General features: G+C 41.5%; 1 protein-coding gene across 1 annotated transcript in view; it reads right to left on the reverse strand.

Annotated features, from left to right (window-relative positions):
- The window catches only part of LOC123020200 (cholesterol transporter ABCA5-like), a 49,435-nt gene that overhangs the window by 1,530 nt on the left and 33,069 nt on the right, over positions 1–14,836 (reverse strand). Inside the window, 14 exon segments of the mRNA XM_044423631.1 lie at positions 651–730; positions 1,797–1,946; positions 2,084–2,203; positions 3,616–3,710; positions 3,802–3,877; positions 5,756–5,931; positions 6,640–6,731; positions 6,851–6,968; positions 7,816–7,966; positions 10,085–10,176; positions 12,360–12,393; positions 13,027–13,048; positions 13,368–13,527; positions 13,932–14,045. Coding sequence (XP_044279566.1) covers positions 651–730; positions 1,797–1,946; positions 2,084–2,203; positions 3,616–3,710; positions 3,802–3,877; positions 5,756–5,931; positions 6,640–6,731; positions 6,851–6,968; positions 7,816–7,966; positions 10,085–10,176; positions 12,360–12,393; positions 13,027–13,048; positions 13,368–13,527; positions 13,932–14,045 — 1,480 coding nt within the window.

The raw sequence follows: 14,836 nt of genomic DNA on the forward strand, positions 1-14,836 counted from the left end.
ATATTAACTTCCGAGTGAGGTATCACACTCTTTTCCTGCACAAACCCTCATCACTCACAGATCCTCCTTTTTCTCCTGAATGTATTTTGAGCGGTCCTTATTTTATTTAGCTCTGTTCAATCTTTCCCTTCTGCACTCAGGTTTCTGTCAGCTTCTGTCTCTCACACCCTTATTATACTTTACAACAGTGACAAGTTTTGACTCTCCCTAGTCGCTAATATGTCCTCCAAGTATTCTACTCCTTTCTCTTTCTTTTTGCCCCTCAAGTGCCATGCACAGCACTCAATGGGATTCTACTGACTCTTCAGGTTCTACACACTCCTGACTGATTTCAATGGACTGTAGCTGCAGACAAACTAGCAGGACTGACTGACAGTATCTATTTCTTTCTCCTCCCACACTTCCAAGCTCTGCCCACACACTCAGTCACTAACCGATCACCTCACTCATTCATCCCCCTCTTTCACCCTTCTGTCCTTCTGAAACTTATCAACACTTAAAGGAACACAGTCTCATGACACTTCAAATCCTTACATAGGGGATTAAAAAGCTATGGAATTGTGGGGTGGGGGGATGAAATTCAACAGGTGATTTCAGATTCTCTGGATGGATAGCTAATAATCTGCTAATGTATGGCACTGTTGTCTCACCTTCTTCCAGTTTAGAAAAAGTCCATGAGAGTGATTGCACATCTTCCTTTGGAATTTTATATGCTAAAATTGAAGCAAAGCTGCAACACAGACAAAGTAGAAATGAGTGCATGTCACAACAGTGACAATGACAAGTGGCTGAGTAATATTACAGGAGGTAGGCAAATCTGTACAATCCTGCCATACAATCGAGCATTATCGGGTAAGAAAGGTCTTTATCTACTTGGTACCAGAGTTGATATTTAACACACACAAAAAAGGAATTCAAATATTAAAAACCACCAGAGATATGAGACAGTCTGTTACATTCAATGTTCTAGTTATTTGTCCATGGATTTATTGATATTTAAAGAAAGAAACATCTAAATATTAAGTTCAATCAACTTTGAGAAGGAAACTGTCCATATCACAAATTTAGGACTTGCTCAATTGAACATTATGGAGAGAAATCTTAAATCAGCACAGTCCGTAGATTTATGTACTTGCCTGCCTACTGCATCAAGAAGGAAGTGATCAGTGAGCCAGACTGAATGGGAAAAACTCTGGGGGGGGCGGGGTGGTTATGTTGCTTGGATGGACTGCTATGTACCTTCTTAAAATAGATGCAGTCAACTCACTGCTTCCTCTTGGCAGTGAAGGGAGGGTGTGTCTAAAGGGCCTGGGTGTCTTTTCTGAGTTGAGAATGAGTAAACTGTCTAGAAGTATTAAGTCTGGAACCAGTGTAGATAGAATGACCTGCAATGGATGGTGATTGATATTAATTGCCATCCACAGATTTTTAAAAAAATTGCTACAATGTATTTGTTAAAATTTATTGCAGCTTTAAACATGTTATTGTCAAGAATGTATTCTGCATCATGGATGAGTAACAGAGACAAGCTGAACCCATTTAACTGTGCTCAGAAGTTTTTCAGCCCACTCCACTTTGCTAAGTGAGATCAGTGTCAGTGCCTATATTATGATTATGAGAAAGGTTCATCAAGTAAAGATTATAATTCAAACCCAAGGCATACAAGATCACTTGCAGAAAAAAACATTTTTATAGCCCTGGGGACAATTTATTTCAATACTGTCTTTGTGCATAGATTATATAGAAAAATAAATATATCTTACTTTCCTTTACATGCTCTTCCTAATAACTCTTACCTTTTCTGGCAACTTGCATTTGGAAAGATGTGCAAAATTTTCCTTTGAAGACACTCCTTCAGCTGTATATCTGCATTGTCTTTTAATTTCATTTCCAAGAAATATTCTCTGCCAAATTTATTTTTGAGATGCTGAACTGTTCCAATAGACCTATCCATGGGTTGAGATGGGGGCAGCAGTGAAAGATAAGCAAACAAAAGTGAATTGACTGTCATGTTTTTAATAATATCTTAAAGCATAAATCTGAACTTGTTTACCAAATATGCCCCAATTTGTGGAGGAGGTACCTTAATTTTCCAGACACCAGGATTGCCACCCGGTCACACACAGCTTCTGCTTCTGCCATATAATGGGTTGTCAGAATGGCTGCTCGCTCTTTATTTTTAAAGGCAGTCCGAATTGCTTTCCTATAAAATGTAACAAATGTTCCATAAACGTGCAAACTGTTGCTCTTTGAGTGGTCCTCTGTGCAGTTACATGTGTGGGAGATGAATCACCAGCTAAACTTTCCACAAAGCCCAAGATGCATGGAAGTACTACTTTGCCACCCAAACCTATCACCTCGCTCAAGCATGGGTGACCCTCTCCATAAGATAACAGGAAGGCTCAGTGCCCTGGCCATGAGTGAGCCATCCAGACAAACAGAACTGGATGGTCCTGCAGTTCATCTGGTAGAATGAGCATGAACACACTGAGAAGGTTGAGCTGGAAGCCTGAACACGATTTGAGATGAAGCTGAATGCAAACTATAATGAACAGCACTCCAAAGATGGTGAACACTTAGACTGATTGCATTGGTAGCCAAAATACTCTTTTTAAGAGGTGGGAACTGCCTGGTGGTTAACATGGACACTTGCAAAATGCAGCCTCCATTTTCTCTTCTCCTTTCCCCGCTTGCCTTCCCATCCCTATAGTCACATACCATTCTACGTCCTCTGAGCATGCTAAGTGATCACTGGAGCATTCCGAGTTTTCCCCATCCATTTTGTATAGAGGAATTGTGAAATGGAGTGGACACATTTATGCCTAATCCAAGGTATACTGCAATCTTGTACTTTCCCACTGCTTCCTGTGGAAAAGTCGCACTTCTGTTTATGAACATGAGACCCAGAATATGGGCTACCCTTATAATGGGAGGGCTCTTTTCCACCCTTTTCGTATTTAGGCCTCTCTTGTTGCTTTATCCACCATTCCCATTCCATTCACTTTCCCATGCTGTTCTGTTTTCTTGCCCAACTCTATAATTTCTCCCTTTTGGTTGTCAGATTTATTTTCAGCTTCTGAATATTCCAGGCCATTAAAACTTATGGGTTCCTCACCCTCCACCCTAAACACACACACACACTCACGCTCTTAGGGCACAAGCCTGTGGTTTCCTGATACCATTGTGGTGGGGTGGGGGAGAGGATTCTCCAGAGTCCCAGCAAGGAGGTACTCTGACCCCAGTGCTCAGGCTGTGAGGGCCATTCCCCTCCCCTTGGCAAAAGATATGAGCCAGCTACCTCTCCAAGAGTGGCCCTCGGATGCACATCCACCTCTGAATTTGGAGGCTTATTTGCATCTAGGACAGGGGCATTAGGATTGTATCCTTATGGTATTTTTGAGCTTATATAAACCTTAGGATTGCCCTATGGCTATTGGGCCCTTTCCTGAGCACCTGGGTGGTGCTGTTGTGGCAAAACAAGCATGAGCATGGGAGGAAATAGAGAAAAGCAGAGTGATCTTAGCAAAACCCCCATGAGCATAGTTACAAAGCAAAACGTGTGTTCATGAAATATTCCTTTTCAGCCAGGGCTGTGTGCCATTTAATAAAACTCACCACATCTGCTGTATTTCTATAGGATCCATACCCGTGGAAGGCTCATCTAGTAGAGCGATGGGAGGGTTACCGAGCATACTTAAGGCAAAACATAACTGAAAGGAGAGGAAATACAGAAGGTGGATTTGATGGCTATTTGCTTCAATGGGATACAGTAGCATTTCAACTGCTAAAATAATACACCACCTTTCGTTTGATTCCTGCTCCAAGTTTCTTTGCCATTTTCTGTAGATGTTCCTTCAGGTCAAAGGCACTGGAAATACTGCAGAGAAACAAAGTATAAGAATTCTGTGGTCATGAAAGGGGTGTTACTACTGTGTTAAATGTGTAAGTGATCAAAGGATCCAGTATGAGAGAATGTTAAAACATCAGCATGGAATGCAATCATTTTTATATAGAAAAATGCAAAATGAAAACTGACCACTAATGAGAAAGGACAGAGGGATGGATTTATCAGCTATTATTCATTTATTTTATAGTTGCAATATTTCAGGCAGCTCTTTAAGGTGTGATACCCTCTCAAAGCAGTTCAAGAGCCAAACTATGCAATAATAAATACTAGAATGAATAAAGTTGAATTACAATAAGAACATGGACACAACCCTCCTTCTTAAATACTAAAACCAAAGGTGGTTGTTGTTGTTAGTCGCGAAGTCGTGTCCGACCCATCGCAACCCGATGGACAACACTCCTCCTTCTCCACCATCTCCCAGAGTCCACCTAAGCTCACACCAACTGCCTCAGTGACTCCATCTAGCCAGCTCGTCCTCTGCCGTCCCCTTCTTCTTTTGCCATCTATTGTTCCCAGCATTAGGTTCTTCTCCAGGGAGTCCTTCCTTCTCATTACGTGGCCAAAGTATTTGAGTTTCATCTTCAGGATCTGGCCTTCTAAAGAGCAGTCAGGGTTGATCTCCTCTAGGTCTGACCGGTTTGATCAAAGATAACTGCAGTCAAAACAATCAGCCCTCCTGTTTTTTAAAAAAGGTTTATTCTGTCCATTGTATAAACTAATCCTACCCTTAAGCCCTCCCGCTGTTACTGGACTCGATATGCATCGTATACTTTCCATCTGAATGCTTGACAGAAATCTGTTGAAGTACAAGTAGAATGGAAAGAAGGTTGAGCTGTCAGGGAGTTAGTTGAGGTATCCAAGCTAAATCGTCTGCCATATGCCTAGCCCAGAAACAAAACCAACCTTCGAGTTTCTCATGAAGGCTGAAGGGCACATATGAAAATCCTGAAATTGTCTTTTGAAAATTCTTTCCTCTTTCCAGATATGTTATAGTTCGTGACAATTTTTACACATCATATCCATGATGCTTGTGAACACTCTCATATTCAGGTGGCTCATTTTGTATCTTTACAAAATGTAATGTGAAAATCACTTGTAATTGCATATATCATGTAAGCATTTGGGCATAAGAATGAAAGAAAAAGAAAGTGGACCCAACTGTTTTTCCACCATGAGGATGACACTGAACCTAGTAGCCTATCCGACTGAAAGTGTTAGTTGGGGAAGCTCATTCCTCTTACATTCTATTTGAAGTAAATGGCAAAGAAATATTTACTGGCACAACTCCCTCACCAGAAAAAGGTAAGTATAAAAGTGAGAGTTGGTGATTATTCCTTGCATGCATGTCAGATCAGAGTGTTAGAAAGCATTTTGGAACAGCTATGAAATATACCGCAAAAGAAAGGGTTTCCTTTGGGGCAGTCGGAATAAACAAATAACTGATTTCATTTAAGGAAAGTTATGACGTATATCCATTCATATGACAAAACCAACACTTCTTTGGATAAGTGCAAGAACACTTGCTTCAAACTGAGTTCTTCAGTCACCTTTAACTACCTTCTGAACTAGCATGCACAATAATATCTGCTGAAAAGCAAGCACAGTCTAGAAGATAGTGTTTTGGTCTGAAAAATGAAAATCTTTTCAAGCTGCGCTAAATCTAATTTTTATTTGCATAAGTTCTACCTCCTACCTTCTTTCACATTTGAGATAGATAGATAGAAAGATAGATAGATAGATAGATCATTATTAACCATTCTCAGGGAGAGCATACCATAGTAAAGGAGGAGAAAGAACAAATGTCTATTAATGTTCATGAAAATGACATGCTCAAAATAAGATATTTACCATTTTATGACTTCTTTCATGTCACTGTCACTCATTCCCTTGATAGCACCATAAATTTCAAGATGCTCCTGCAATGTAATATTGGGCCAAAGTGGATTTGCCTGTGGACAGTATCCCATAAACCTCAGGGAATTATCCTCGTTATTGCCACCTAAAGAATAATCTGTCATCAGCACCTGTGGATACATCAGTCCTTTCTCAATATTTAAAAACGGTTGTATGAAAAATTATATTAAAATCATGACATGAAATATCAGTGCAAGATTTCTCAGGTTACTTTTACTTCATGATCACTTTTCACATTTATATGGTGGAGCACTCAGGCACATATAGGCAATCACAGCATTCAAATGCTTCCATGTTCAATTTTCTACTTCAAGACTGCAATTGCATATGCAGGTACCTGGGGGTAGCAGGCATGCATATGATTGAACTTTTACCAGGGAGAATCCATCTAGTCCATCTTTTGTTTGCACTGTAAGTTTGTCAGTAGCAAAATGAACACAAACCTTTCTGTACCCCATTTGTTAAGTTCAACCACATGTTAGTGCCATGTGCAATCTGCAGAGATTTAAAAATCACAATTCACAAACTGTCAAGGAAGAGATCACAAAGAAGAAGCAAACAGAAAGCTCATGCGCAGAGATATTTCCAACCATTAGGTACACCACCACTGGAATGTTCTATTTGCTTATCCACATTAAGTCTGGGTATTGCCGGCTAACAAGAAATCTATCTCCAGCGTTATGCTATTATCATGAAAGGCATCTAAAAAAGGATATGAAGTCCCAGTGTGAAATAACATAATTTCAGTGAGAAGCTCCATAGTGGTTAACATACATGGAAGGAACCGGATGCACCAAAACTAGTTTGCAGTTGGGTACCTGGCCTGAAGTTGGGTCAACATCTCCCACCAGAACATTGATCAATGTGCTTTTCCCAGCTCCATTTGGGCCCAACACTCCTAGAATTTCTCCTGCAGAGGAAAAGGAAGGAGGAAAGGGATACATGCAATAGCTGCAGGTTTGTATAATAAAACAATCAAATCTATGTAAAAAAATGTATTGATGTGGTCGTAACTTATTTAACACTAACCTTTTTTTACACAAAGAGAGACATAATCAGTTGCCACTTTTTTAATGTTTCTTCTGATAAGAAAATCTTTCTTTTCATTGTATACTTTATACAAGCTGTTGATCAAAATTGCTGGTTTCTATTTAAAAAGACAACAAAGAGCTTAATACTGCATTATTTTAAAGTATAATGGAAAGATATTCCTTCAAATGGGGAAAATGCATCTTCCTCAATTAGTATGAGAGGTACACAGCATTCCATACACGCGCGCACACATACACACACCTCTTCCTTTTTGGAAGTTTACATAAGAGAAATTTCATTGTGAACCACCAACACACAGAGACCACCTCAGCTGGTTGTGAGGCTGTAGGTGTTGCCACTATTGAAATGACCAGAGGGCAATTCTGCCCACAGCTCACTTTGTGCTCCTCAGTACAGTGATACCTTGGCTCACAAACGCCTCAGTTCATGACCAAATTGGCTTGCAAACAGAAATTTCAGAAAAAATTTGCTGCAGGTCACAAACTCTGCATCGGGTGACAATCACGATCATGCCCATCATCCCTGCATAAGCACGACCAGACAGGCGTGTTCACGGTTGTGCTCGGGGGGGCGGGGGGGCTGCAATCTTTGTTGTTCTGTGTTATTTTGTTCACATTTTTGTGATTAAAAAATGGCTACAGAATGGATTAACTGTATTTACATTAAACCTTATGGGGAATTTGACTTGGCTCACAACCAATTTGGGTCGGGACCAGAGTCGTGGAACAGATTAAGTTCGTGAGCCAAGGTACCACTGTATTTTGAGGCTTTCTGCATGAGCCCTCCCCAACCTGGTGCCCTCCCCATGCGCTGGCCTGCACCTCTGTATAGCAATGCCAGTGCCCACGGGGCCAGGCAAACCACCCCTTGTGCCCGTTCCTTCATAACAGGATCTGGCGCCAGAGAGATTCTGAGCACGAAGACAAAGGGGAGTGATTTACCTCCTCACAGCTCTGGCAGGTTGTCATCTCTTTAACCCGCAGCCTCTCGGCCATCACGTCTTCATCCTCATCCTCATCATGCGGCACTTCTGGAAATTTCCAGGGCTTGAGTTTCACAGGAGTTCTGAGGATGGGGAAACAGGTCGCATTTCTGCTCTGAACAGATGCAGCCACAAGGGGAAAGCAAATCTGCCTGGCCAGAAGGCCGGACCATGGAAACTGCACCGCTCTACTGCTGGAGGCCTGCCAGGGTTCCTCTGTGTGATGCACCCTTGGGCAAGGCTGCTTGGGCAGTGAGCTGGAGCTGCCTTCAAGTAAATGGCTCCACACAGGTAACTGCAGGGGGCTCCTAAGTCCTGGGATTTCCAGGGTCACCCACCACTGAGGGAAGAGCAGAACAACTTTCTGCCTCCCTGCTAAGCCTTGAGCCCTCCAAGGGGCAACCGAAAGAGCTGCTGCTCTCTCAGCCTACCGCAGCCAGGAGGGCTATTTTGCCAGATGGGAGAGGACAAACGAGTGGGCAAGGATGGCTTAGTGTTCCTATTAGAGTAAATAAAGTAAATACCTGGATGTATTAAAGTCATAAAATAATACTCTCAAATAAAATCCCAAATTGATTTTGCACATGTAGCAGCATAAATTAATCTGCAGCATTCAAGAATTGACCAAGCAGTGAGATGGCAGGTGAAAGATGGGATGTGGAGACTGTTCTCTAGAAGACAGAGTATCTCTGGCAGTGCAGGGTGGGAGAGTGGGAATGGGAAAAAAATCCTGAGAAACATTTTATGTCAATGGATAGTTTGAGAACATCCATCCTGACCTATTCTGGAAATATCTTCTAGCTACACTGATACATGCTCTGGTAACTTCCCGCTTGGATTACTGCAGCGCGTTCTACGTGGGGCTGTCCTTGAAAATGGTCCGGAGACTGCAACTGGTACAGAATAGAGCTGCCAGACTGCTGACAGGGACCGGCCGTTACTCTCACAAGTCCTCTACCAGCTCCACTGGCTTCCAATTGAAGTCCGGGCCCAATTCCAAGGTGCTGGTTTTGACCTATAAAGCCCTAAACAGCTTTGGACCAGAATAGCTGAAGGAATGTTTCCTTCCTTATACACTGTCATGGCCCTTAAGATCTGCAGGAAAAGCCCTGCTCTGGGAACCCTCTCTAAGAGAGGTAAAAAGGTCATCAACTCAGAGAAGGGCCTTCTCTGCTGTGGTGCCCAGACTCTGGAATGTATGCCTGAGAGGTACGCCTGGCACCAAGTTTATAGTCTTTTCGGCCCCTGGCCAAAACCTTTTTATTTAAACAATATTTTAAAATTTAATAACTTTTAACCTTTAGTTGCTCTCTTGCTTTGTGATTTATTGTTTGTTTTGGTTTTATTATTTATCAGACATAGTTGTTTTAATTGTTCTTTTAAATACTGTAAGATGTCCTGAGATTTTGAATAACAGGACAGCATACAAAAGCATTTAATAAATAAATAAAGAGCACATTATTAATTGCCATTTAGATGTGGCAAACCGCTCTCATGATTTTCAGTATAAGAAGTTAATTTAAATGAGCTTCAGATCCTTTCCAGTTTGACAAGTATATATTTTGAAAAGTGCCCTCAATGGTTCTAGGGCAGTACTATGGTTTTCTGTCCCATATGCGCACGTACGTGCATGTGTGCAGACACACACACATCTTAATTTCATTACACATAAATTCTAGGCATATACAGATGGGTCAGATTTGTACTCAATATACATCAGACCCCAAATATTAATTTGCCATGTGATTTTCCTATTTAAGGCTTTACTGTGCTTTCTAGATTCAACCTGTTAAAATATACACATGTTATAGATAACAGTCACCATTAAAATGGCCACTTTAAAGAATAATTAACTTGGATCACTTAATAGTTCCTGCATGGAATGCTGCCAGGGCTACAGAGCAACTTACAGTTCAAATATTTTGCCATTCCAGCAAGTTGCATCAAGAGATGAGTCTCAAGAATCCATTTAATGTGATTGAGATGCCAATAGCATCAGAAAGGTTGGCTTTACAAGGGATGCTTGGGCATACTTTTGGATTGCATGTTGTTTTCTAAATGACCACCTGAGCGCTCCCAAGAAAATCCCTTAAGATTGGCTTGTCCAGCTCCATGGATGAAGAGATGTCTGTTACAAACATCATCATTATAGTTTGCTGTTGGCAAACCCTGACCTGGTACACTAATGTCAGCACTGATCTTTCAAAGGAAAATTCGGGCACACCAACCTGAAAAATGGGTCCTGTCTCATTGATTTGCCTCCATACTTCATTTCAAGATAGCGTAGAAGGAAGAGCCAAATTACACACTGCAAATAAGGCTAAAACGAAGAAAAGGAAAAGTAGATTGAAACAACTTCACTCATTTACCGATTACGTGTGCAAATAAGTACAAATTGAGAAGAACCTGAAAATAGATGCTAGAACAGGGAATGACAACTGCTACGCAGGTACAAAATTTATTTTCCAACAGATGATGCAAGCAGTGTACTTATGATACTAAGGTGTTGTCAGGCAGACACACTATTGCAAAACAGGAATGTGTGAAGAATCTGACTGAGTGGTGAAAATCCATTAAATGTCCACAGTTCAGCCTCCCGGATTCCAGTCTGCTGGGCTCTGACCGGCTGTGGTACAAGTTCAGCCAGGTCGCAGACTTCCTTCTCTAGGCTGGAACATTTTTTAAAAACTGACAATGAAATTGCTGCAAATAAATTTCCTGAAACCATTTTGGCTCTTGTGCAATTCGTGCAGAAACAGTTGATTGTACAAATCAAATCTCAATTTGCAAAAGTCAAATACACACTGGTTTATTTTATGTAAACCAGACGACTGTGTAAATCATGCTAGACCACATGTTTGTCATGTGGTTGCTTGTGAACATTTCATTAGCACAAGGTGTCAGCTTTCCTAACCCCATCCTTAACTTTAACCTTAAGAGTAACCCCAAACGTAACACTCAGGCATTGTGACAACATGCATGGAGGAATCAGTGAGAGTGCTCTTTTTGACCACTCACTCTTTCTGCCCAACTGAGCCTAGTTCCAGGCTGGATCCAGGATGTCCTGACTCAAACCCTAACAAGAAGCTTAACCTCCACTCTAACACCCAGGTACAATCCAAGTCAAGCATGTGTGAGGAAAACTGTTAGGTTCCTGGGTTTTGTCTTCCTGGACTCTACTTTGCAGCATCCCAGGTTCTGAGTTCCTAGTGAGCACGATCAGGTTTCGCGGGACATTCACCAGGAACTGAGCACTACACAAGCAGAGCCACAGTTGGCTGCTGGAAATGGCGACTGGAATGCACATGCTCACGGCACCCCTTTCTCCTGCCTGCTGCCGCCAGCAGCAGTGAGCAGGGAGGAAGGCTGGCTGCTGTGCTGTACCCTTTTTCCCATCGCCAGCAATGAGCAGGGAGGGAACTTGGCCTCTGGGAAAGGTTTCTCGTTGTACAACCAGGGGTCCGTGAATACTTATAGAGAGGGATGAGCACCAGAAGTCTGATGGGCAGGCGTGAACTGGGTTCTGGAGAGGCTCAGCACATCCCTAGTTCCTGTTTTTTCACTGGGTTACAAATACTCATGCATAACCCTTGAACATTTCAAGAACATGCACAAACTCAGGGTGCCCTTGTAGACAACTCAGCTTGCTTGCCCACTGGAATGTGATGAACATGCACAGGACCCAGGTTTTCTCTGCCATAACCCTAACCTGAACCTTAACCCCAACCCTAGCACTCATTTATAATCCATACACATTCACACAACATTCAAAAGGGAGCATTCAGAGTGTTTGTGTTGGCCACTGGTGCTGCTTGACCAATCAAAAGTTCCAGGCCCCTGAACATGCAGAAGGACTGAGGCTTTGTAAATCCAACCCTACCCTGAAAATTAACCCAAGCCCTAAACCCATGCAGAATTCTTAGGCATTCATACAAGGCACACAAAAGAAGTTCTCAGGGTGTTATTATTTATTTAAAACACTTTTATCCTGTCCTTTGCATAACCCTTGTTGACTGTTCACCTTGCTTGCACCATGGTGGCTAGCTCCAGGTCCCTGAATATGTACAGGGACCCAGGTTTTACTAACCCGAAGCTGGATGTTCCACTCAAAGCCTAACAGCTAGGCATATTCCCTATCAAAGGCAGCCCTCAAGAGAGTCCTTTTGACTACTCACTGTACTAGCTGAAGGCCCCTGAACATACACAGGGATGCAGGTTTTCTCCTGCCCCAAGCTTAGCCTGAATTAACCCCAAACATAACACCCAGGAATGCCGTACATGTACAGTTGGAATGACGGTATCGCTTAGGTTTCATGATTTGGTGATCCGTATCTGTCTGTAAACTGCACTACTGTTTGTTACTGTACTGCATTACACCAATCCTTTAAAACACGTGGTGCAAGAATAGGATAGTCTTGCACAAATCAGACACCATACAGTCCACGGCACAAAACACGGCAAAACTAGATCCAGGGGGCTAGTCTCCAGAATTCATTTCCTTACCACAACTACAGAAACCAGCAGTCTTTCTGTACTCCTTTCCTTGTTTTGACCAAGCATCTTGGCTACCTATCAAGACAGCACATACTTATTTCAAAAATAGTTTTCATGATTATTACAGGCAATTAAGTTAAATTGTACCATTAAAATTCATAAAATGTCTTCCTGTGCTTCTCCCATTGCTTTACGGTGTTGGGAGACCCCCTACCTGCTTTGATTGGGAATTGTGCTTGGGAAATTGAGCAACTCCCTTCCAGCTCTGATCTTGGCCAATTCCAACCACATTCGGCATTCTTGGGCTTCCATTGACATCAGGAGTTCAACAGGGGCTTAACCCCTGGTCTGGCTTTCTCTTACCTAGGTGCTGTAGTCCACAACCTTCTCTACATTTATTATTTTATTATTTATTTATTTAGCTGTCTTATATGCCACCCCATTCACCTAAGCCTCGAGGAGGCTTACAAATAAATAAATATCATCAATACAATAAAATACAGTTGGAGACATCCTGGCCAAAGTTGTTAAATCAACAATTAAAATGACGTTTAAATAAAAATGTCTTGGCCTGGCGCTGAAAAGCAAATAATGATGGCTATTAAGGGTTTAAACCTGCTGATTCACTGAGGCATCTTCTCCCATTTTCATGGTGGCAGGAAAAATGCTCCTTTACATGGGATTTCTTGTTTCTATTTCTCTGCCTTTCTATGTATTCTGTTAACCAAACATAAGGCACTGTGGTATAACTTCAGTATAGTGGATTCGCAACTTCTCATGACGCTTTTGTTCTGATTTGTTGCCACTTAAAATTTAACACCAGACTATTCTTGCTCCAAAAGAATGTAATATGGTTGAAAAACACAGGAGAGGCTCTGGAGGAGGCTTTAACATTACAGTTGAAGAATATCACAGCTGTAATGAGCTCACCAAGATGGCCATCATAAAACAAAAAAAAAGTCAAAATCAAGCAGAGGAAGCTGATGCAAGTATAAACAAACAAACAAACAACCTTACCTCTGTATCAGCCCTGCAAACTTACCTCTATAACAGAAATCAGACACCCAATCAGAGGGTAGATTGGAATGAAGATACAAAAACAAGTGTGAATTATAACAGCTATCGCAGGCCACTGACTAAAAGCTACATCTGAAATGATTATACAAATCAAGGCTACCTGAAATAGAAAAAGAATAAAAATAACACATTAATGGCAATATCAAGCCAGAAACCTTCCTTACGTACCTGGGAATTTTATTTTCCTATACTAATATATGGAGAGGTAAACTTGAGGCTACTTAATTCGAAGCCAAGCAGTTAGAACAGTGGGTTTTGCTTGGAGATAAGCAGTTATCTATGGAAGAGAAATGCACTGTCAGGAATAACAGGAACTATTGTGCTTGACTTATAGTTTTGCAGACAGGGCACTGATTCTGCAAACAATGCCATGGATGTAACCCAGGCAGAAGGAGGATTAAGCCAAATGCAGAAAAATAAAGTTGAGACAATATTTCTGGAAAAATGAATGAATACACATTTTAGTAAATGGTAACATCAATGAAGCACTGAACGTTTACTTACAGTTGAAAAAATGAATGACCAAAATTCTTTGGTATTTCGTATGGTTTTAAAAGTGAAAGAAACAACATAATGGAACAGGATTACAGAAGGTATATAGCCGATAAGGCAGAAAACCTGCAGGGAAAAAATGCATATTGTTATTTGAAACATGCATCCCACAGAGATTCGAAACATGGTGCACAATTCATGCCCTTTCCTGGGGGAGGGAATTCCTGTAGGGCTCCATGGAGCCTAATGCATTAGACTACGCACACCACTGCAGGAAAAGGAGTTGAAACCAGACCAAACACTGCAGCTACTACAGGGTGGGCAACTGCACATGGGACCAGCAAGGCTGATGTAAGGATTTTATCACTGCATGGATGGGTTTTATACGGCTGATTCTGAAAAGAGAGCTGTTAGATTTAAAAGCTAAGAGGATGCTCCAGGTAAGGAGAGTCTGGAAAAACACAACTGTTCTATTTGTATAAAAACATACTTCCACCAGCATCTGAAAAGGCAAGCTGCCCCCTAGTTTGCTCATAGCAAATTTATTAATTTTTAAGAGCTGTGACTTTTAGTAGTTGTGTGGTATGTGTTTGCTGTTTTGCTGTTGTGGGACATGCTCTAAGAGACTCTGGGCTAAGAGCTGGTTATCCAATCTTTGCAATAGATAAAGAAATACTTGATGTTCAAACACTAAATATGCACACGAAACAAGTTGCTCAGCAATGTGAGAAAGGAGCTGCAACACTGAGATTTTTCATTAAGATATGTAACATTTTTACAACGGGTTCTTTCTTTCTCACTGTGCTTCTCTACATACAGATAGCAGCACTGAAGGAACAACAGATCTGAAAATGGTTTTTGAGGTCCTCCCTAAACCCTCCTGAATTGACTGGGGAAGCATTCAGGTGGCTTCAAGA

Source organism: Varanus komodoensis, unplaced genomic scaffold (genome assembly GCF_004798865.1).
Source record: "Varanus komodoensis strain SLA01 unplaced genomic scaffold, ASM479886v1 scaffold143, whole genome shotgun sequence".
Taxonomy (NCBI): Eukaryota; Metazoa; Chordata; class Lepidosauria; order Squamata; family Varanidae; genus Varanus; species Varanus komodoensis.